The 22,619-nt window shown below is 65.0% G+C and overlaps 1 protein-coding gene across 2 annotated transcripts; it reads right to left on the reverse strand.

Annotated features, from left to right (window-relative positions):
- Positions 1-1,369: 1,369 nt before the first annotated feature.
- Positions 1,370-18,058, reverse strand: THBS2 (thrombospondin 2). 2 transcript variants are annotated; one of them, XM_054721678.1, is made up of 22 exons: positions 17,917-18,058; positions 15,852-15,925; positions 15,037-15,590; positions 13,884-13,968; positions 13,303-13,499; positions 12,736-12,876; positions 12,030-12,126; positions 11,662-11,832; positions 11,358-11,534; positions 10,575-10,748; positions 9,948-10,075; positions 9,715-9,870; positions 9,099-9,317; positions 8,417-8,524; positions 7,627-7,786; positions 6,807-6,925; positions 5,659-5,893; positions 5,049-5,276; positions 4,356-4,627; positions 3,853-3,950; positions 3,421-3,560; positions 1,370-2,469 (listed from the first exon to the last, which is right to left on the reverse strand). In XM_054721678.1, the coding sequence occupies exons 2-22, from the start codon at positions 15,901-15,903 to the stop codon at positions 2,462-2,464; spliced, it is 3,519 nt and encodes a 1,172-aa protein (XP_054577653.1). In that variant the 5' UTR covers positions 15,904-15,925; positions 17,917-18,058; the 3' UTR covers positions 1,370-2,461. The 2 variants fall into 2 exon arrangements, with proteins under 2 accessions (XP_054577653.1, XP_054577652.1); XM_054721677.1 differs by lacking the exon at positions 3,421-3,560 and having other exon boundaries at positions 17,917-17,971.
- Between the last annotated feature and the right edge of the window lie 4,561 nt (positions 18,059-22,619).

Genomic DNA, 22,619 nt, shown 5'->3' on the forward strand with positions numbered 1-22,619 from the left:
GTAACCCCACGCTGGTCTGGTGTCTGTCTGTTCGCTTGTCTTGTTCATTGTTGCTTTCAGGTTCAGGTTCCGCCTGTGAGTGACCCCAGGCGGGTCTCGACCTTCCTGTCCGACGTATTTCAGTAACGATGCTCCCGGCCCGGCCCTGCCGTCTGAGACGCAGCGTTCCGCCTCTGATGGCTGAGTGGGATCCACTGTGCATGTGCACACATATTACAATGCAGTGTGTTCCTGAAACCACATAAAAAGGAAAATAATTCCATCTTTTTAAATAGGAGAAATCGTGTGTTCTGGTCCAACCAAGGACAACTAGACGATTTCACAGGCAGAAAACGAAATCCGCTGACGGTCTGTATAATAAACAGCTGGAAAGTAAACAGTCCCTAAAACTAAGCGCGGTCAACGCTTTATTGTGCCAGCATTTCCCCTTTCTACGCTTCCCCCAAACCCCCCTCTGGATGCTCAGTTCTCCGCAGCCAGACGGCTCTTCAGCCTGAAGCCACCGCCCAGACAAGCCCTCGGGACACGCACGGCTGGGCCAGGCCGCCTCCTGGGATCTATGGCGTGTTCACGACACGGGGCGGGGCAGGGGAGGGGGCGACGGCAAACCTCCCGTTGGGGTATCCCCCTCCTCCCACCCCCACCCCCCCGGGTGGAAACTCTTCTTTTTTAAAAAAGGGAGAGAGATCCATTTCTGTAAAACCTTTTTACAGTTTATTTCCTGCTGTTCATCTTTAAAGTATAAAATGAGGCTCGAGCTAGATGCAGGGTCCCGTGGAGAAGCGTTGACCGTGTGAACAAATAAATAAATATTTACAGTCTTTGGCAAAACAAGCGAAGTCTCATCAATCTGTACGAGAAGATTTCTTAAAAAAAACATAAATAATTTACAAAAATATGGTACATTCTAATATTCACATCACCATCCCACACCGCTGCGGCCTTCGGCAAACAGCGCCCCACGGAGGGCCACACCCTCCCCCCTCAGTCATGTCCGCCTCCTGTTGTCGTGGGAACAGAAGTCCACAAAAAAGTAAAAAGTGCAGCCGAGTACGGAAAACCAGCCTCAGAGGAAGCAGCAAACCGACTTTATCAGTGAAATGTGAAGGTGGAGGCTAACGCTCGGCTGCTCGAGGTCTGGCCTCGGAAGGAAATGTGACCGGAAAGGAAGAGTTGCCCCGTCGGACAAGACCAGCTTCTCTGCCGAGACAACCCCTGCGGAAAGGTCACGCGGCTTCAAGCACCAATGAACCCGACCCGCGTGGCCGGGTGCCGGTCACGGCAGCTTTGGCCAGACCTGCTGCCGAGTGAGGCTAAGCCCTCACGCTCGGATAGAGGACGGGAGGAAGGTCGCATCAGAGCCACCGGCAACGCTCATCATCATTTATTTATTCTACCGCATTTTACAGCACGTTGTTCTAACATCATAAATTATCGAGCCTCGTATTTTGACAGGAAGATCTGCTGTAACCACCTTTGTATTGTTATGTGCTAGTCAGGTGCTTATCCTAGAACTCGCATGCCCTGTGTCCCTGACAGATGTCAGGTAAGTCCTGTGATGAATGCCTTCTGTCTTCTTTCAGGAAATACGGGCACAGCATGTGTAACTGGAGCCTCAATGAAACGCATCACCCGATCAGGTGCAGGCGACTCTGCCGTGGTTTCAGAGCCTCGACTGGGAGTCAGATGCTGGCGGGCACTGCCCATCTCTGCGTGCCTGGCCTCGGGGCAGAGGTGGGAGAGAAGCCAGGAGAACACGCGATCAGAGGTGGGCCAGGTGGCGACTGGTGAGCTCTCCCGAGTCCTTGACAGCTCGAGCAGCCACGTGAGGGCCCCGTGGGAGGGCACCGCCAGGCCCCGCCTAACCCGCGTGCCAGCCAGTGGGCAGGATGTTCCCTCCCGGGCAGACCCCATCTCTGCCGAGGGGGGGCTGTCACTCTAGGAAAGATTAGGGGAGGGGTTTGCCTTGCCTGACCACGCCCCACTTCAGCCATGAGGGAGCCTCTTCCTGTGGGAGCTAACGTGACGCGAGCGTGGACAGCTCTACAGGAGCAGCGGCAGCTGGGCGTGAGGCGTGTGGGACGTGCTGCCGCCTGAGTGACGATAACGTCTCGCACACAGTATGCCCTTCAGCTCCGTGTGCACATAAACACAGTCGGCAATCACACTTTACACGCACACGTCATTCTCTTTAAGCAAACAAGAAGAAACAATGCCACGGCGGCGGCCACGCCACGTAAAGTCTCGTGTGCCATCACTGCTTCCTGGGTGGGCTGGGCGTCCATCTTCGGGGCCCATTGGCATCTGCCCTCTGGAGGCACTTGGGCTTGGGGTTGAAGGAGGTGAAGAGCCACTCGAAGTTAAGGTCAAGGTCAGAAGATGCTGCCAGAGAGAGAAGCCGGGGACCAGGACGAGGAGGGGTCTAGTAGCATCTACAGTGCGTGCGGGACACGCGTCCAGTTCACACATCTAGAAAAACAGTCCGCGGTTAGGACGGGCATTTGTCTCATTTCATTTTCTTTTACCTACAACCTAAAATGCCATTATTTTCATTTAAAAAAAGACATCCATGCCCCACCAGCGTGGCTCAGGGGTTGAGCATTGACCTATGAACCAGGAGGTCACGGTTCCATCGGGGCACATGCCCGGTTTGCAGGCTCAATCCCCAGTGTGGGGCGTGCAGGAGGCAGCTGATCCATGATTCTCTCTCTCTCATGGATGTTTTCTCTCTCTCTCTCTTCCTCTCCGACATCAGTAAAAGTATATTTTTAAAGAGACGTCCACACACGGCTGGATGATGCATGGATGCAGACCTGCAGGGAGGGGACAGATGTGCAGAAAGGCCACTGGCACAGGACAAGGACGCTGACCAGAGGCAGGAAGGTAAGTCAGCCCTGAGCCCTTCCTCGGCCTCAGCGTCTGTCACGTGTGGTCTGAGCAGCAGCTCTGAGCCTCACTTGCCTCGTGGCACAAGCGGTGTTTTCTGGTCTACGTGCAGGCGTTCGGCCTGGTGGGAGCCAGGTTACCTCCAGGTCGGTAATAATTTGAGTCAAATGCCCTTGTAGAAAGAGCGCTGAACCTCCTCCCTGCCTCCCCTCCTTCCTCCTCCTCCCTCTTGCGGTCTCTCCCTCCCTCCCTCTCGCTCTCGCTCTCTCTCTTCCTTTCACAAGGGCAGTGCTGTAAAGTTCCATCAGGGGCCTAGAGGTTAGAAAGCGCCGGACGTGTGGTGGGTGCCACGGATGGGTGGGGCTGTGAGCATTTGCTAAGTGTGTGGTCTCCCACATTCAACTTAAACCATGACAACAGCTCAAGCTGAGCAAACCAGCATCTGCCAGGGCCGAGCTCTCGCTCACGCCACAGCCTTGTGACCCACCGCACAGGTGCACCCGCCTGCCTCCGGCCTGGCGTCCCCACACCCACCTCTGCATTCGTACTTGAGGTCCGAGAAATAGACCATTTCTTGAGAGAAGACAAACAGGCCCAGCCGCCCGCCCGCGTAGGTTTGGTCGTAGATGGGTCCCGAGTCCGCCATGACCTGCTTCCCTTCGTGCACCAAGACCCTGCGGGCGGGCGGGGGAGGAGGGAGGGCGTGGACTCTGGGGAGGGCTCCTGGCCATGCCCCAGCTGCGACTCGGGCCTCACCCCCCATCCCTCGTCCCCATCCCCCTCCCCCTCGCGCACCCCCTCCCCATGCCGCAATCTCTGACCCAGAGCAGGGGGTTGGCCACGTCTCTGCCTTTCAGAGCCAAAGACAGTCCGTACAGTGAGCAGCATGTCCTTCCGTCCCTCAGGAGCGGCTCACCATACGTAGCCCGTCCGGGGCCTGGGGTTGAGGGGGGCCGGGGGGCTCACCTTATGTAGCCCGTCCGGGGCCTGTGTGTCAGGTGCCACCGGTAGGCGGTGTAGTCCTTCCAGCCAATGTTTTTGGGGTCGTGCCACAGCGTCCGCACCTGAGGGAACATCGCCCCGAGTCCTGAGTGCAGTCACAACAGCAGATGGGAACGGGGGACGTTGCTCTGCATACCAACCCCGAGAGCCCGTCCACGGGATAAACTCCAGGGCGGATGGAGTTACCGACAAGGACCAGGACGTTCAGTGCTAAGAGCACAGCCCTGAGCCGGGTCACGGAACCAGGTTCTGGACCCTCCACGCCCTGAGCCGGGACCGTGGGAGAAACACCTACTTTTAAACCATCTCCCTGTCTAATTGGCCAGAGAATCGCCCGTCATGTTTACAAAGTACCAGCACGGTGCCTTTAATTAGGGGGAGACTCGATACGGGGTTAACGTAATTGTCACCGAGTTAAGGACAAGAGAGAAGGTGGGTGTCCTCGGGGGGCCGCTCCCGCCCCTCACCTGCCCCGCCGTGTTCCCAGTGTGCCACAGCGCGTTCCTCAGGTGCTCGCCGGTGCCGGTGGTGGAGTTGACCACCTTGAGGGACACGCCCGAGTAGCCGTAGGCGCGGGTGGGCTGGTCCTCCCAGTAGGTCTGGGTCACCTGCTTCCACATCACCACGTAGAAGCGGCTGCTGGACTGGTAGCCGAAGACGAAGCCGGCGTAGTCGTCGTCCCGGTCGGTGTTCACGTAGAAGGTGCCGCTGAAGTCCACGGACCCGAACTCGTCGAAGCCTGCGCGCGAGGGGCAGGGCCGGAGGAGGTCAGAGCAGCCTCCCGGGCGCCTGGCAGCCTTCGCCACGCGGAGCTCGGCCGCTCGGCCGCTCGGCTGTGCCCGCCCCACCCGGACTCTCGGGCTCGGTCCCTGGGGGGTGAGCACACGCACAGGGGTTCGTCTCTGCAGATCTGACCTACGGGGCCACGCAGAGCCACACGCGCTGCGTCAGTGACGGTGGGGGCTCGGGGTCATAAAACAACAGGGCAAATGGCTTCCTCAAAACAGCCTTTCAGAGACGAGGGCGAGGCGAGTGCCAGCTCTAAGCAGAGGTTGTTACGGCCGCGGGGACGGGGCCACGGAGGACCCCTGAGTCCCCTGGGGCTGTAAGGAGCAGCATGGGCACCGTGGCCCACCCCAGGAGGGCACGCCGAGGCTCACCCACGGCGATGCCGGGGTCCGAGTTGGCCGTCTGCACCAGCTCCTTGCCCTGGTGGCGGATGACCCAGTTGGGGTCGATCTGCGTGGTGCCCTTGGGGTCCAGGTGCACCATCTGGAAGTTCCTGAAGTCGGTCTCGCTGATGGCACTGTTCTCGGGACACACGTCGTCGATGTCGGGGATGCTGTCGTTGTCGAAGTCGTCCTTGCAGGCGTCGCCCCGCCCGTCACCTGCCAGGAGGACGAGACGAGCAGTCAGGAGGGGACACGCCGGCCGCGCCTGCCTGCTCAGGAGCAGCTCTCGTCCCTGGGAGCCGGTGGGCGGGCGCTGACCGTGCGCTGTCACACCCACCGTCCGCGTCCTCCTGGGCGGGCGCTGTCACACCCACCGTCCGCGTCCTCCTGGGCGGGAGCTGACCGTGCACTGTCACACCCACCGTCCGCGTCCTCCTGGGTGGGCACTGTCACACCCACTGTCCGCGTCCTCTTGGGCGGGCACTGTCACACCCACCGTCCGCGTCCTCCTGGGCGGGCGCTGACGGTGCACTGTCACACCCACTGTCCGCATCCTCCTGGGCGTGCGCTGTCACACCCACCGTCCGCGTCCACCCACCGTCCGCGTCCTCCTGGTCGGGGTTGAAGACCAGCCGGCAGTTGTCACGGTCGTCGGGCACCCCGTCGTTGTCGTCGTCCGAGTCGCAGGCGTCGCCCCGGCCGTCGCCGTCGTGGTCGGCCTGGTTGGCGTTGGCGATGTAGGGGCAGTTGTCCTGGTTGTTCTGGTGGCCGTCCTCGTCGATGTCCTCGTTGTCGTCACACTGGTCCCCCACGAGGTCGTTGTCCACGTCGATCTGGGGCACAGCACCCGCCGTGAGCGGGGTCTCGGGGACCCTCATCCCCCGGGAGCGGCCGGTCTGCGGGCAGGAGCGGCTCCCCAAGATCACTCCGCCGTCTACACACAGCCCGGCGGGACCCGGGTCTCCATCCCTGCTCTCTCCACGGGGCCTCTCCCTCAGGGAGACGGGAAGCTGTCCAGAATGAAGCCCTTTCTGACATCGTCCGCGGTCACACACCGGGCGGGCAACGGCAGGTTTCCAGTTCGTATGGAAAATAATATGACAAATAATAATAATGCAAGAATAGCCCCGGCCGGTTGCTCAGTGATTAGCGTGCCGGCCCGTGGACCCAGGGGCGCAGGTTTGATTCCTGGTCGAGGGCACGTACCTCAGTTGTGGGTTTACTCCTCGCCTCCAGTCGGGGCCGTGGGGGAGGCAACCAGTAGATGTGTCTCTCTCACATCAACGTTCTCGTCTCTCTCTTCCTTCCACTCTCTCTAAAGGTCAATGAAAGAATGTCCTTGAGTGAGAATTAAAATAACAACAATAATATTGCAAGAATAACCTCTGCTCCATGTGCTCACAGCTGTAAACCCACAGCTGCCCACCCTGCATCCTATGAACTACAGACACATGTTCTCACGTGTCTCCCGAGGCAACTCTGGGAAAGCCAGCGCTGGCTGAGCCGGGGAAGTAAGTGCAGACAACGCGATGGAGACGCGAGGCCCTCAGACCACGCGGCGAAGCCTCAGTCCGTCCGGCCATGGCCACCGAGGCGCGAGGGCCGAGCTTGGAGGTCAGTTCGGCACGTGTTCCCGTGTCGGGCCTTGGCCAAGCTCAGGGACACTCACAGGGACGTACGTGCATTTAAGTCTGAGACTGAAAGGCCCGGGCCCCGCCCCCGCTCCGACGCCCCGCGGTCGCCCACCTGGTCGGGGTTGTGCACCAGGGGGCAGTTGTCACAGTGGTCGCCCACGCCGTCGCCGTCCGTGTCCCTCTGGTCCGTGTTGTAGACGTAGGGACAGTTGTCTCGCTCGTTGAAGACATCTGCGGGGAGAGGGCGTGGCCAGTGGAGCAGAAGCACTGAGCTCCCGTCACTGAGTCCTTGACGGCCAAGCTCCCGCTGGATAGAGGGGGTGAGTGAGGAGACACGGCTGCGTGGACACGCCTGGGTGACATTCCCGTTAACGTTCAGGTTGTGCCCGGGTGGCCACTGGCTGTGCCTGGTCAGCCTCTGAGTCCACGGTGCTATTCTCCCAATAGCCACTCAGGACACGCGCCCTGGGTGCCGGGGCGAGCGAGCAGCTGAGGCTCCGAGGCCCTGGCACCGTCCCCACGTGAGCGGGAAAGGAACGGGCACAGATGCGGGCTTTCAGGTGCCACCTTCGCCCACGAAACCTGAAACAGATCACGAAGTCCATCGAGACAGGAGCTATGAAGAGACAGGTTCCCAGTGGACCACAGCATCACCCGTCAGTGACGAGGCAGCAGACACCCCAAACCAAGAGCCCAGGAAAAGCGTGAGACAGGCCTGGGGTGTGGGGGGAGGGGTCACCCAGGTGCAGGGCAGCAGGAAAGGACCAGAGGCTGCGACCCGTCCACGGCCCGGGAACGACGGGCGAACGGAGCAGCTTAGAGAGGCGCCTCGTCTCGGCCGTGGGACAAGCTGAGCGGGTCCAGCAAACACAGAACAGGCCGTGGCCAACTTCACTCCGAGTCTCAAACGCCCGCGCGGACGCGGCACTGACCATCGCCGTCGATGTCCACGGAGCAGGCGTCGCCCTCGCCGTTGTGGTCGGTGTCGATCTGGGCGGGGTTGTGCACGTGCGGGCAGTTGTCGCAGCGGTCCCCCACCTCGTCCTGGTCGTAGTCGAGCTGGCGCGGGTTGAAGAGGAGCTGGCAGTTGTCCTGCAGGGAGAGCGGGGGAGGAACTAGAGAAACAGCCCGGCAGACACACCGTCCAGCAGAGGTCAGAGGTCGGGGCCAGCGCGTGGCCAACCCAGCACACTCCTGACCTCAGACCGCTTCCTACTTATATGTGCACCTGCCTCTCTCGAACATTTTGAGGTTTTTTAGCACAGAGATGACAGCATACACTTCCTGGTGAAGGCAGGTGCGTAAATACAAGTGAGCGAATGACTGAGTAGATGAATGAGTGAATGAATGAATGAATGAATGAATGAGTCAGTGGGCCAACGGAAGGCAGATGCAGCAAAGCTGTGAGTGAAAGCTGGCATCGTCTACCCTGCAGGTCCGGTGAGGTGTGGATGTAACACATCGCCACAGGGCATGTGTATCGCGGTTTCTGCCACAGCCCCGCCCACCACTGCGCCACCAACGAGAAGCAAGTTAAACTGTTAGCAGCGCTTCCAGCCGGGCCCGGCAGCTCCAGGCTCGGCCGGTCACTCCTTCGGTGAAGGACCAGCCTTCTCGTCGGTGACGGTGACGCAAGCAGGAGCCTGTTTAGTGTGAGGCTCGCATCCCTGACCCCTCTGCTCCTGACCCCAGCGCAGGGCTCCAAGGACGCGGCCCGCCCACCTTCTCGTCGCTGACGCCATCGTTGTCATCGTCGTCATCGCAGGCGTCGCCGATGCCGTCCTTGTCAAAGTCTTCCTGCCCGGAGTTGGGCAGCAGGGGGCAGTTGTCCTGGACCAGAGGAAGCACACGTTATGTTATGACCCCGGGCCCTTCCTCCAGGAGGCGCAGCGACAGCTGGGGACCGAGATGGAGCCTCACGTCTGCCGGCCTCGTGGGAGGGCTGCCCTGGAAACCACGCCGCCACCCCTCCAGAGTAGAGACCACAGACGCCGCATCCTGAGCCCAGGTCCCCGTGGAGCTGTGAACGCCTGAGGAGGGACGGCTGCTCTGAGAAAATAGGGACGCGGACAGAGCCCCACTGTCCCTTCTCCTTCCCGTGGACGTCAGCTCGTCCACCAGGAGGCCACAGCTCCGAGGCGTCACCACTGGGCCGGGCCAGAGTCGGACTGTGCGGCGACGGCTCGCAACCCAAGCCTCAGGCTCCAAATCACTGCCCTGGGTCAGCCCTTCCCAGAGGCAGGGGCGTGCGTAACGCGTCACCGATCCGGTTTTATGAGCATCACAGGTCAAGGCCGAGCTGTGCAGACACCGACAGGAGGGGACGAAGTGCCCCGAGAGGGTCGGGGGGCCGGCCTCACCCTCGCCCCGATGGAGACCCGGGGGCTGCGTCCCAGCGCCTCACCTTGATGCAGTGGTAGGTGGCGTTGGTGGCACACACCAGGTTCTTGTTGGGCCAGCCGTCCAGGTCCGAGTCCTCCCCGCAGATGAGCCCGTCGCCCGCGTAGCCCGTCTGGCACTCGCACTTGTACATGGGGTCGCTGAAGTGGCCCAGGTAGATGCACTCGGCGTGCCGGTGGCAGCGGTGGGTCTTGTCCTGGCACGGGTTCTCGGGCTCACACACCTGGAGGAGGGCCACACTGGTGGGGACCCTGGGACCCCGGCCTCACCCTACGGGGCCCAGGCCACGTGCTCAGGGCTGTGCGACCTTCCCTAGGATACCTCCGAGGGACAGGCTGGGACTCTGCTCCTTCGGGAGCCCCCGGAGGCACTCAGGGTCCCCACTGAGGGCTGCCGACCCTGTCAGAGCCCCGGGGACAAGGGAGCTGCTGACTCAGGAAGAACTGAGAGCTGGTCCTCATGGCCCTGTGGCCGCAGCTGAGCTCTGCCCCACGTGGTCGGCTCTCGAGGGCCCATCTCCCCAGAACGCTGCCCTTCCCCCCTCCCCACCCTCCGTCTCCCCAGATCCTGGCTGGCTGACTGGAAGACTGAGTCACAAAAGGGCCGTGCGCCCTGCTCACCTGCTTCCCCGTCTGTGCGGCCTCCAGGCCGACCCCGAAGGGCTGGGAGCCCTTGTAGCGAGGCGGGCAGGGCAGGCAGTGGAACCCGGGGTCGGTGTTGACGCAGCGCTGGGACTTGCTGCTCGTGGAGAAGCAGACGTCGGTGACCAGGGCGCACTGCGGGGACAAGCGGGGGTGAGCCGCCCCGCCCGCCTCTGAGGCGCCCCTCTGCCCTGCCCGGGGTGGGCCCCCACCTCGTCCAGGTCCTCGCAGTGGGTCCCGTTGCCCAGGAAGCCCACTGGGCAGGAGCCGCAGGACCAGGAGCCGTCGGGGAAGCTGCTGCACTGGGCGCCCGGGAAGCAGGGGTTGGACAGGCAGCCATCTGCGTGGGGAGCAGAGGGGTCAGGGCCACTGGTGGGGGGTGGGGCGGCCGCGGAACCGGCCCAGGAGCGACTCGGACACTCACTGCGCCCGGGAGGCACCCGGGCGGGTCCGCACTGCAGTTTGGTTGTAGGGAAACTGAGGGACCACGTGCTGGAGACGGACACCTTGGGGGCCGCACACGGTGGGGGCGCCGCGCTTGGGGTCCCAGCGCGGACGCCTGACGTCTCGCCCAGAGCGCACCCTGAGCCGCGAAGCTGGGGGACCGGGCTGCTGTACACGGGGTGCGGCCGCGCGCACGGTTCTGCTTTTACAGAAACCAAGTGCGGAGGCGCCTAACGCGGAGTTAGGGACGGGATCTGTGTGCCTGCGGCGGCTTTTCTGCGTTCTCTGTGTCTCCCCCCTTTCGTCAGAATGAAAGCCCGGTGGTCACTGCAGAGGCTGTCGTGGCCGCGGGGACAGCGCGGTGCCGGCCGGTCCCCGAGGGCCCGCGCACGCACCTGCGGGGCAGCTCCGCTTGTTGCACATCTGCTGCTCCGTGCGGTCGCCCACGCAGGCCTTCCCGCCGTGCCGCGGCTCCGGGCTGTTGCAGACGCGCGTGCGCTCGCGGATGCCGCCGGCGCAGGTGACGGAGCAGGCGGACCACGGGGACCAGGGGCTCCAGCGGCCGTCGACTGCGGGGAGAGCGGGGAGGGTGTCAGCCGGGTGCCCTGCGGGCCGGGCGGGGGAACCGGGATGCGGGTCTCCAACGCGGCAGAATTTGGTGACCGAGGTCAGGGCCACGGAGCTGAGGGTCTCGGAAGAGAAATCACAGCTCCTTTGGGTGTGGAGGTGACGGGGCTGCGGGGGCCTCGGTCACGTGCGGAGAGGTGTGACCTTGAGGTTCAGTGTTACTGCCCCTTCCCATCACCCCACGCCTTTCTCTGCGACAGGACACCCAGGAACCAGGCTCCCCGAGGAGGTCCTGGTGCCGGGGCCCACGTTCTCTGTCGTCCTGGAGTCACGCCCGGCGGCTGGCCGTGTCTGGCACCTCATCTGGGCACCTGCTGCGCCCGTTCTGGTTCTGGTTCTGGTTCTGGTCCCCTGTGCAGGTTGGCGTGACTTCCCTGCGCTGGCACAGACGAGGGCAGCGCCAAGCCTGGGTGCTGGGCATCGACGCCCAGGGCTGCCTCCAGGCCAGCCAGCAAGGGGACGGGGCACCTTCCACCTCTCGGGCCTGCCAAGCCCTGGTCCCAGCTGCCCCCCCCCCGCGCGCCCGCCCCCGCCCGCCTCGTCCCACTCACTCGGGCACGGGGCTCCCTGGCAGCCTTTCGTCTCGCGGCCGCTGCCTCTGCAGCCCTTGCCCCCCATCTGGGGCACCGGCGAGTTGCAGAGACGGATCCGCGTGATGTTGCCGACCCCACAGGTCGCGGAGCAGGAGGACCACGGCGACCAGTGGCTCCAGCCGCCGTCCTGCCGGACTAGCACACGAGAGGCGTGGCGTCAGCGGCGGCCCTCGGCCTGGAGGGGAGGGACCAGCCGGAGCCCGGGGCCGGGCCGGTGCCTCCCCGCCCGCCCCTCGGAGCAGACCCCGGCCCCGCGACTCACTGCGGTGGTCGCACTTGCCCAGGCTGCAGGCCCGCGTCTGGATGGAGGGCCCCAGGCAGGTGTTGCTGGTGACATCGCAGGACCTTCCTCTCTGCTGGGTGCCAGGCCCACAGGTGACGGAGCACTGGGTCCACTCCGCCCACGGGGACCAGCCCTCCTCGCCGTCCGCCACTGGGGGAGAAACAAGCGGGTCAGGCCTCCCGGTGATGGCCGGGAGGGCGGCGGGCAGAAGCCCTCGGGCCTGATTCGAGGCCTTGCAGACGCTTGCTCATCTGGGCAGCGGGGCGAACGGCCGGGTGAGGCGTCCCTGGGCACGCGCGGCCTGAGCCTCACCCCGAGGGAGGAAAGCGAGGTGCACCCGCACTCACAGGGGAAGCAGGATGGGCAGCAGTCGCCCTCCAGCAGCGACGGGTTGGCGCAGGTCACCGGCGGGCAGGAGATTTGGTGGCAAACGGTTTTAAATTTCTGCGAGGAAAGAAAGGCGTTCATGTAGCCTCTCCCAAGTCAGCGGGGCTGGCGGGGCCCCTCGAATGGGCACAGTGGTCTCCACCCCACAGACCCTCAGTCACCTATCCCGCCATCCAGAGCTGGCCCCTGCGCCCCCCGCCTGCCTCCCCCAGAGCCATGGCCACGGAGACCGTCCCTGCTGCAGGCGGCGGGCGGACAGGACTGCGGGGTGGGCTGGTGCTGGGTGATGTCCGAGGCACCATCCACGGAGACGAGTGATGGGAAACTCGGAGGAGGACCTGAGCGACCCACGGGCCAGGCCGCGGGCGGTGGCCGGCCGCCCCAGTGTCTCAGCTGAGCCTCCTGGCCCTCGCGGAGCCGAGTGGACCTCACAGCTAGAGAGCCACCTGGCGGCTCTTCACCGCCTGTGGCCACTGGTGACATGGGCCGTCACCTCCCCCCTGGACTTGGCTTTCTTTACGCGCAGAGCAGGGAGGCTGATGGGCGTCATGCTGTGGCCACCTCTGCTCCCCCACGCCCACTCTCGCTGCCCCACACCCAACGGCCCGCCAAGGCCGGCTGCCCGGCCAGTGCCAGGGGCCGAGGAGCGCAGGCTGCGGGCCTCACCTTGCAGGTGCACCTGGTGCAGCTGTCCACCACCCAGGTCTCATTTTCCGCGAAGAACCGGCCGTCCTGCCAGCACGCGGACATGTTCCTGGTCTTCGGGGGGCCGCCCATGAGCTCCCAGAGCGCCTGGTTGTCGTCGGACTGGAAGTCGGGGGGTTTAGGAACAGACGGGGGCACTCGGTGGCCGTGCTCCCGTGAAAGGACGTCCCTCCCCACCGCTCCGCGGGCCCAGGGGCCAGGTGTGCAGAGCGACGCGCTGCGACGTGCACCCACGGAGGGAGCGGGTGTGCGAACCACGAAACACACAGGCCGCTCATACCCGTGGCCTGGCCGAGCCGACACCTCACGGGTGTCCCTTCACCTGACACGTGCTCACCACCCCACCCCACGCTCCTGGTGGAAGGTTCCAGAAGGTGTTCTTGGTCTTGCTGTGCCCATTCCCTCGACCCCCACGGCCCACCCACCCGGGGCAGTCAGGACGGGCTCGGCCCTCGGCTGTGTGTGCCGGGGCGGGGGGGGGGGGGGGGGGGAGGGGGAGGTGCTGTGCCTGGCCGCCCCGGCACCCACCACTTTCCGGAGGCTCTCGTGCAGCTGGTTGACGACGATGCGCAGCCCCGACAGCTCGCTGGCCATGCTGCCCAGCTCCTCGCAGGAGCGCTCGCACACGCCTGGCCTCTGCACCGCGCTCGGGCCCACATAGGCCGTGGTGACCGCCGGGCTCAGGTGCAGCGTCTCCGTGTTCTCGCTGATGGCGTTGGCCTCCGCTGCGGGGGTGTGAGGGAGAGCCTGGTCAGAACCACCGTTAGCGGGAGGACCGCCCCCCTCCTGACCCACTCGGACTCGGCGCTGAGCCCGCCCAGCAGGGGTCAGACAGCCCTGGGGACCCGCAGGGCCGGGGCCGTGCTCCTCCGCGTGGGCACCCGCTCCGTTCCCCCGGGACATTCCTGGCTCCGTCACACGTTCTGCACGTGTTCTGACAGCTCTCCCCCTTCCTCCACCGAATTCCCTTCCTCTGTCGCTTGTCCTTGTCCTGCCTCCCCACACACGGCGCAAATACTGTAAATTCTCCCTAGCCCTCGTTCTCGCGCGCGCGCACTCGCGAGCAGAAATCCACCCGGGACGGGGAATGTTGTTCAGAACACACCTACCTCCCTGGCTTTGCGGACAGCCTTTCCTGCTGAGCACGTCTTCCACCGAGTTTTCAAACACTAAGTAGACGTTCTGCAGCAAACCCTGCGGGTGACAAGGCGAACACGGGGATGGGCAAACCACACCAGGAAGGCCACGCTACGTGGGTGGAGTGGAAACACGAGGCCTGTGGACATGGGGGTGTTTCTGAGCCTTCACACTCGGGGGCGGAGCATCCTGGCACCTGGGGGCGGGGCATCCTGTGCAGGTTCCCGTTGGAGCGGCCGGGGCGTGACCCCGCAGTGGGAGTTTAGAGGAAGGAGGTGGGCCCGGGGAGCTGGGAACTCTCCTGAGCTCCACCTGAGGGGTGTCCTGGGCTGTCCTCCGATGAGGACAGCAGCCTTAGTGCCCTGGAGACGTCTGCTGGCCCCACACAGACACAGCGCGGAGATGAGATTAGTGTCCCCACAGCCTGAGTGTAAGTGCGCAGGGCTGGGGCAGCTCATGCCATGGGAGCTTTCACCCCAGCCGTGACCCTGACACTGACCCTGACCCTTGGCCTGGCCACCAGAGATTAACCCGGCAACCTCTGTAGGCCTTTTACTCAAATGAGGGAGTGAAGCACACACTTATTTCCAAAGAGCACGGTGTCTGGAAGAGACGGGCCTGCTAGCCCTCCATCGTGGTCCTGACACCTGTGGCTTAGAAAGACCCTCTTCCCGAAGGCGTTTAACGAAGACGCACACGGTGTCGCTCCCTGCCTTTCCTTAGGAAAACAGCTGTTCGCCCGTCCTCCCGTCATGTCAGTAACGAGGCGGGACTGGGAGGGGGCTCAGCACCGTGAAGCTGGCCTGGGTCCCCAGATCACATCAGATCCCTCGATCACATCAGCCTTCGTGCTGTTTGTGCAGGTAGGAAAGGGCACCTGCAACAACTCGCTCTGCTCATTCCTGGCATTGTGTGTGTGTGCGTGGTGTCTGTGTGAACACCCATGCATGTGTGTGTCATGTTTGTGTATGCACATGTGTGCATGGGTGTGGTGCTTGTGTGTGGTTGTGTGCACAGGTGTTCATGTGGGTGTGCATGACCCACTCCGACGCAGGCCTTGTACCAGGAGACACCCCACCGTCAGCGCTCCCACAGCTCCGCGGCACCTCGCCGGCTCATACGCACCCGGAAGTGGCTCTCCCGGGCAGAGCCTTTGGCCACGTACATCTTGCTCTTGTCCGTCGCCAGCTGCTCGTAGAAGGGCTCGTCCAGCGCGAAGCTGTCGATCAGGGCGCAGCCCACGTGCAGGCTGAAGGTCTCGCCCGCCACCTGCACCGTGATGTTCTTCCACTGGGAGTCGGCCAGGCCCACGTCCTCCAGGGACAGCACGTGCTGGGCGCCGTCCACCCAGTAGGTGAGGTCCAGCGTGTCGGCCGGGCCGTTGGAGACCAGCTCGAACTGCCTGTGCGCGCCGGGGCCCTCGAGGGCCAGCAGCGTGCCCCGCGACTTGCGGTCCTGCCGCAGGCTGGCCGTCAGGAAGAAGCCCTCCCTCTGCCGCATGAGCCGGGCGATCCGGCTCAGCTGGTCCGCGCTCACCGGCGGGATGTAGTCGAACCGCACGAAGCGGTAGGCCGGCACGCCGGGGTCGGGCCCCCGGAACTGCTTGGCCCCGATGGTCTTGCGGTTGATGTTGCTGATGCTGAAAAGGTCGAAGGCCGTGTCCTCATCCTGGTCACCGGCTGCCCAAGGGAGTGCGCAGGGTTACAGCCGGCGGGGCCGGGGCAGGGGCGTCCTTACTCGGTGCAGATGGGTTTAACGTGCCAGAAGCTAACGAGGCCACCAGCACCCAGGTCCCCCTCCCTTCCCACGGGGCAGTGCCTTCTGTAGAGCCTCTCAAAGGGGGGTCCCCAAAACAGCTGGTCCCAACGACCTCACTTTGTCCAGCCCTCCACACCTCAGGTAACCCCCCATCCCCAGCACAGATCCCGCCGCCGACTCACCCTGAGCTCCGCAGGAGGCCCAGAGGGCCGGCAGGACCAGCGCCCAGAGCATCCCGCCTCGCGGCTGCCAGCGCCTACAGACAGCAGAGCCGGTTAGTTACAGCGCAAACCTGGGTGTGGGCTCAACTTCCTCCTCGGATGACCAGTGACAAGGAGTCAGGTTGTGGCCAGCTGCTGATGGCGTGGAATGCTTAGTTATAAATCGTCATGACCCGGGAGGCAACCGCTCCTGCTCTTGTCCCGTGTGCGGGAGGTGGAGGCGGGGGGCGTCCTCGCCCGCGGCTGCTCAGGGAGGGGCAGCCAGGACCTGAGGAGGAACTCGGTCTAGAGAAACGTCAGCGTGTGGCTGTGATCCCGGAGGCGTGTGGAAATCGCCAAGACAACAACGTTACGCATAACTTCCTTAAACACAACAAACACGAACTGTGCACGCGTGAGGAGTGAGCTTAGTGTGGAGTCCCGTAATCACGGAAACAAATCACGCGCCTTGGACACGGCTTCGCTCACTGGCGCCGTTCCGCGGGCCTGTTTTTCCGTTCCTGGGATTGTCAGTTGGCCGCCTCAGCAGAGGCTGGGCCAGGAGTCAGGAGACCTGGCGGCGGCGGCTGCAGTTAACCCCTGCTGGCCTCGGGGTCCCGGGCCCGGCTCCCTGAGCCCACGCCCGGAGCCCGATTTCTCTCCAGGCAGGACTGCCCAGCGAGGTGGGGTCTCGGTGCTGAAGCCCAAGGAGCCGCCTCCAGAAATGTTCATCAACGGGCCTGCCTCTCCGGGGCGCGGGGGGGGGGGGGGGGGTGAGGCCCCAGGGGACGGGACGCCCCGGGTCCCCGGAGCCCGGACGCCTGCTTTACACCATCAGCCCCCGAGGAGTCGGGAGCCTGGCTGTGGGCAGGCAGCACCGGGGAAGTGGGGGGCCTCTCTGTGCGGGTCCCCGTCTGCAGGATGGGAAGTCGTCCTTTAACGTGCCCGCCTGCCAGCGGGTGTGAGGAGCGTGTGCACTGGGTCACTGAGCACAGCACCCACACGTGTTGTCACACGGCCGCTCGCACCTGGACGCACACCCTGCGACGGCCCGGCGCAGTGGCAGTGAGCTAAGGACAGCGGGCTCCTAGGAGGATTGGGGTCGGGAGCCAACGCCGTGTCCGCGCCCGCTCAGCACACTGCCGGTCAGTGGTCCACGCGGCCGGCCCCGTGGCCTCTCACCCCGAGTGCCTCCGCCCCACGGACAGTGGTGAGGCTGGCCCATCCCAACGTGAACTGCACTTCTGGTGCCCGCTCCGCGTCCAGGCTGACACAGAGGGAATGCCCTCCGCTCCGACACGGACCCTGTGCTCCCTGAAACGGACGTGTGTCTGTCTGTCTGTCTGTCTGCCACATGGGAGCGAGGGTCTCGCCTCACAGGACCGGGACAACGGCCACCACACCTGCGGGCACGGCCGCCCGCCGCCGCATCAGCGCAGCTGCTCCAAGGCGCTCGGCCGGAGGCCCTTTCAGGTTCCCCCTCTCTCCGCCCTCACAGCAGACGTGACGATCAGAGCGGCGACATCCCTGTCGGTGCCGAGACCCAGGGCTGCGCTCGGGGCCCCCTGCCCCCCAAACAGCTGCCGGCCGTGCCGTGGCTCCTCACCCGCCTCGCGGCCACCCTGGCACCCTGGCGCCCTGGAAGCCGCTCCTCGGCGGCCGGGGTCTGTTGCCTCCGATTGTTCTCTCCAGTTCTCAGAATTGTTCCCCTAATTCCTTCCTCGTGGCCCCCCAGAATAACAGACCTTCCTGTGCAGAGTTCTTACTCTGCAGCCGAAAACACTCCCATGTGCCCAGGTCCCCAGGCAGGTACGTCTGAAACCACTCGGGAGGGGACGCAGGTGCCCAGACAAAGGCTGAACCGGCCGCGCCTCAGTCCCTCCGTAACACAAGCCGGGGCGACACGGGGCCGGGCCACGTCGCCACCTCCCACTCTGAGCCTGCGTTCTCTTTCCTTCTCCCTCTGACAAGTCAGAAGCGTCTTCTCCGAAAACTAAATGAAACTAAAGGACAATGAGACCGTTCGGTAAAGTGAAAGAAGTCTTACCGGGGAAGAGAAGAGGCGGCAGGGAGGGCTGATCGGGCTGGGACGGTCGGGCTGGGGTGGGTGGGCGCTGGGCGGGGCGCGGACGGCCCGGCTGAGGAGTGGGGGGCGCACTGGCCTCCGGGCAGCGGCTCTGCTTTATATGCTCCTGTCTCGGCTTAATTCATTCCCTCGAAGAATGACATAATTCCTCCTCCTCCGAGGACCGCAGAGGAGGAGCCGGACGGGGAAACGGCTATAAATAAACCGCAGGAAGAATGTGCCTCGCTCGCTCGCGTGCGTGCGTCCCCCTGGCCCGACGGGGACTGGCCTTTCTCACTCGAGAAGCCGTCGCTGGGAAGCAAAGGGGCGAGGGGTGCAGGGTCCACGGCGGGTGACGCGCTCACACCGATGAACGGATTAATCATGAGCAAAGGGGACTGGTCAGCCCAGAGGCACTGGGCACACTCTCCTGCCTGCCTCCGAGCCACTGAGAGGAGGGTTGGGGGCACTTACCTGTGTCCGAATCCGGCTTCCTGTGCTCAGGCCGAACCCAGCCTCTCCGCTGTCCAGACCCGACAGGCCCACTTGCCCCACAAGGTCCCGGGGCGTGAGTGGCGTCACCCGCTTCCCCGGGTGCGACAGGCAGCCTGCCGTGCGGTTGTGCAAAGTAAACATTCGAGAGTGAAAACAGTGGCAGCAGCCAGACTGCCTGCCATTCGCCGGAGCTCACATCCCAGGCCCGGGTGGGCAGGCGAGGGCGTGGGGTCAGCTGCACGGGCTGGGTCTGCGAGGGGGAGGGGGCAGGGCTCTGGGTGCCTCCGGGCGCCTGGGGGACACGCACAGCAGACAGGGCCTGGGTCTGTGGGGGGATAGGAGGTAGGATGGGGGGGAGACACGCACAGCAGACAGGGCCTGGGTCTGTGGGGGGATAGGAGGTAGGATGGGGGGGGACACGCACAGCAGACAGGGCCCGGGTCTGTGGGGGGATAGGAGGTAGGATGGGGGGGAGACACGCACAGCAGACAGGGCCTGGGTCTGTGGGGGGATAGGAGGTAGGATGGGGGGAGACACGCACAGCAGACAGGGCCCGGGTCTGTGGGGGGATAGGAGGTAGGGGGCGCCTGGGGGGCACGCGCAGCAGCAGGCCGAGTTGCCGGTCAAGGCCGTGTGGAGCCTGTGCGAGGAGTCGGCCCTGCCCCAGCCTGGAACGGGCCGCGGAGCGTCGCTGAGGGACCTGCCTCCCACACCTGGTCCGTCCGGGCTGCTGCCTGGGGCCCCGGCCAGTGGGCGGGCGGGGGTAACATGGGAGGAGGAGGATGCTGTTCCTGTTCACGTTTGGAAACCGCCTCCTGTGGGAGCCGTCAGCTGCCATCTTGGAGACCACGTTGACCTCTGACCACAGAGAAAAGCATGCGCTTCCTGTTGGTCGGAGCTGGCGAGGAAGCTGCCGCGAGAATGAGACGGGCGGGACCTCAGCCACCGGGGAGCGCGTGCACCCAGCTTCCCGTCAAGACTGTCGGGGGTGGATGCCGTTCACTGCACTTGCTCACGGGTCGGCTGTTCCGTGGCTGGAGGTGGGTTTGGGCGTCGCGGCCAGCCAGAGGGGCCTGTGCACATCCCGCCTGCATCCGTGTCACCCGCACACGCCTGCACCGAGCACAGCGGCAGACGTGGGCACCCTCCCCCCCTGAGCATTCCTGAGCCCTTGGCCACGCGGCCGCCATGCTTCGCCCGCAGGAGAAACGCCTGCCGTGGCCTCTTCCAGGGCGGGCAGTACAGGCAGACTCGAGGAGCCAGGACTTGGGCCAATTGGGTCATTCCACGTGGGGGGCGTGCGGGGCGAGAGGCGCCAGGCGGGCCGAGGCCATGCCGGGAAAGGGGCCGGCACCCCAGAGCAGAACCAGACCTGCCTGGAACTGGCCTGTGCGAGGGAGTCAGCCGTGCGGCCCATGCGGCTGGTCCTGGGCCCTGTGCAGAGGGCCGGCCGGCCGGGGAGACCAGGGGGTCCCCGCAGCTTCCTCGGGACAGCGGGGTGAGTCCGTAGAGCCACAGGGCGGAGTTGGAGGCGCGAGGGGACAGCCAGGACTCCCGCGAAGTCCACAGACTCGTCAAGCATCGGTTTGCAGCGGCGACAGTGTGGGTGTCAGGAGGGGGAGGGGCCTCAGGCAGGTCCGTGCTGGGGTGAATCACATTCCCCCCAAATTCTTGTCCACCTGGACCCTGTGGGCACAGCCAGCCCAGCGAGGCTGCAGCCGCCCGAGCGGGAGAGGCAGGGCCTGGCCAGGCCGTTCCGTTCGTCCATCCGTCGCACTGTGCCTCCCCCGGCACCCGGGAAGCTCAGCAGATGCACTGGAGGTTCCAGAAGCTTCCATCCTCATGGGCATCGTGTCTGAAGTGGTGGGTGCAGCGCCGTGACCCGTCCGGGGAGCTGCTACGCCCGTCTTGGCCCTGCCATCAAGACGAGCTCGGCTGCCCCCACGGGCGTCCTTGGCCACGGCCGGGCCCTGGGCAAAGCCGACGGACAATCGCGGTCCGGCCTGAGCGTCTGGCTAGGAGCCACGTGATGTGGGGACCACAGGAGAGGAGCCAGGAGAGGAGGGGCTGGGACAGGACTCGGCACCCAAGCCAGGCCACCAGCGTCAGGACGGCGTGGACAAGGCGGTTGGCCCGGAAACTTCTCCAAGGCCGCAGGTCGGGGGTCACGCACACTCCTGTCTGGGGGGCACGGATGGGGCCCCAGCAGCTCATCGCAGGAGGGTAAGGTGAGAAGTCTTCAGCTCAGGCACCACCTCCCGTGGGCGCGCAGGGTCCCACCAGGTATAGGGGGTCCCACCAGGTATAGGGGGTCCCACCAGGCACCTCGGGAGCTCACGCACAGCAGGACGGAGGGACTCGCTGCCTCCGGAACTGACTGACGGGAAAGGGCTTTGTGGCTTCTGCACTTTTGGAATGGACACCAGAAGGAGGGGTGAGGGCCCCGCTCTCTCCTGGCGCCTCCCGGTGGCAGGGGCTGCACGAAGGGGGACGCTGTTCGGGTCGCTCCGGCTGTGGGCGCAGGGCAGGGCCAGCAGGTGGACAGGCGCCCCAAGTACGTCCGAGTTAGAGAACGGACGAGCTCATCCTTAGACGAATGGCAGAAGGACCTGAGCCCGCCCCTGTGGGAGCCCTGGGCAGGGTGCGGCCGGGAGCCGAACTGCACTGAGCCTGGGAGGCTGGGAGCCGTGGGGCTGGGAGCCGAGGGGAGGGCTGCTCGATGTGACCTCGGGGCGGCAGCGTCTGTTTCCTCTTCGTCCCCTGGGGCCGTGAGTAAGCGAAGGGCTTTCCTCCCCTCCTCTGGGCGGGGCAGGGGTTTCGGGAACTCGGTCTTAACTAAAAACAGAGGGAACCGCCGCCGTGTGCGAGTCCTCCACGGAGGAGCGGGAGGGGAGAGGTCATGACGGAGCGCGTGAGGCCCCGGGCCAGGCGATGAGGTCACGGTCACGGGCACGTCCATCCCGTGTGAGCCGAGCTCTCCCAGGGGCTGGGGCGGAGCTGAGGGGGTGGGCCGGCCCCTGGGGCGCACGAGGCAGGCAGCCGCGGGACACCCCTTCCTGGGGGAGGCGAGGACGTGGCGGGTGCGCGAGAGCCTGGTTCCAGCCAAGACGCGCTGGCACTGCCCGCTCCCCGCTCTGGCCTTGGTGTTTCCTCCTGTGAAATGGCACCACCACAGACACTGCTTGGAGCCAGGCCCGCGGGTGCCCTCGACGCCGGGGAGCCCGGCACCCAAGCCCCGGCCCTTTGCCCCGCCGATGGCTCCGTGAGCCCCACCAGCACCAGCCTCTCGGGCGTCCCGGAGCCCCGGTGCCCCGGCCGGTGAGGGCGAAGCAGCCCCCACAGCTTAGCCGTCACCCGCCTTCCACTCCTCTGGTCCAGGCTGGCAGCGGGACAGCCCCCCCACCCCCAGCGGGCCTACCCTCCTGCCCCTCCTGCATCCCATCCCCGGGATGGACAGCTGCCAGCCCCTGCCAGGCAGGCGGAGCGCAGGGCCCGAGCCGGCAAACACCCGTCAGTGCCGGGCCCACTGCTGCGGGCACCCCCGTTCCCCCCACAGCCGCTCCCCCAGTGCCGGGAGGTCCCTGCATGGACCACGCGTGGATGGCCCTGCTCACAGCCCCGGGAATGACCCCTCCCTGTGCCCTTGGCCCTGCCCCCCCCCCCCCCCCGGTCCTGCTCCCTGACCCCTCAGCCCTGAGCCCGACGTGATCGTAGGGACCCTGAGGGAGCGAGTCCCGCAGAAGCACTTCCTGTCCGCGCCCGGTGGCCGGTTCTCCTGCGGTTCCTCAGGCCTCAGCCCCACGTCCTCCGGGTCAGCCAAGCGAGACCCTCCCCACCGTCCCCGCACTCACCTCGCCTCCCGCAGGCCGCCTCCTGCCCCCTCGCCACTCGCTGGACCCTGGTCTCCTGGGGCATCGGGCGTGTCCCCCTCACGGGACATGGAGGCTGCGCCCGGTCGCCGTTTTCCTACGGGGCCAGGATGGCCTTGGGCACCGAGGGGGGAGGACTGGGTTGGCAGCCCCAGTTCTAGAAGGTTCTTAGCGCAGGGATTAGATGTGAAGACAGGACAGTGGGGGCCATTTCCCGTGACGGAAGGACAGCCGTCCAGCATTCCTCAGGGGGACCCGAGCCCCCGTGAGCATCGCCATTTCGCACGGACGCCGGCAGGCCCGTGAGGGGGGCCCGAAGGT

The sequence above is a fragment of the Eptesicus fuscus genome, chromosome 10 (genome assembly GCF_027574615.1).
Source record: "Eptesicus fuscus isolate TK198812 chromosome 10, DD_ASM_mEF_20220401, whole genome shotgun sequence".
NCBI lineage: Eukaryota > Metazoa > Chordata > Mammalia > Chiroptera > Vespertilionidae > Eptesicus > Eptesicus fuscus.

Coding starts and splice junctions, on each gene's coding strand:
- THBS2 (XM_054721678.1), bottom strand. CDS start 15,903: ATGCTCTGGGCGCTGGTCCTGCCGGCCCTCTGGGCCTCCTGCGGAGCT. Junction 10,076..10,574: donor CAAGCGGAGCTGCCCCGCAG/GTGCGTGCGCGG, acceptor CTCCCCACGCAG/ATGGCTGCCTGTCCAACCCC. Junction 3,951..4,355: donor CTGGGAACACGGCGGGGCAG/GTGAGGGGCGGG, acceptor ATGTTCCCTCAG/GTGCGGACGCTGTGGCACGA.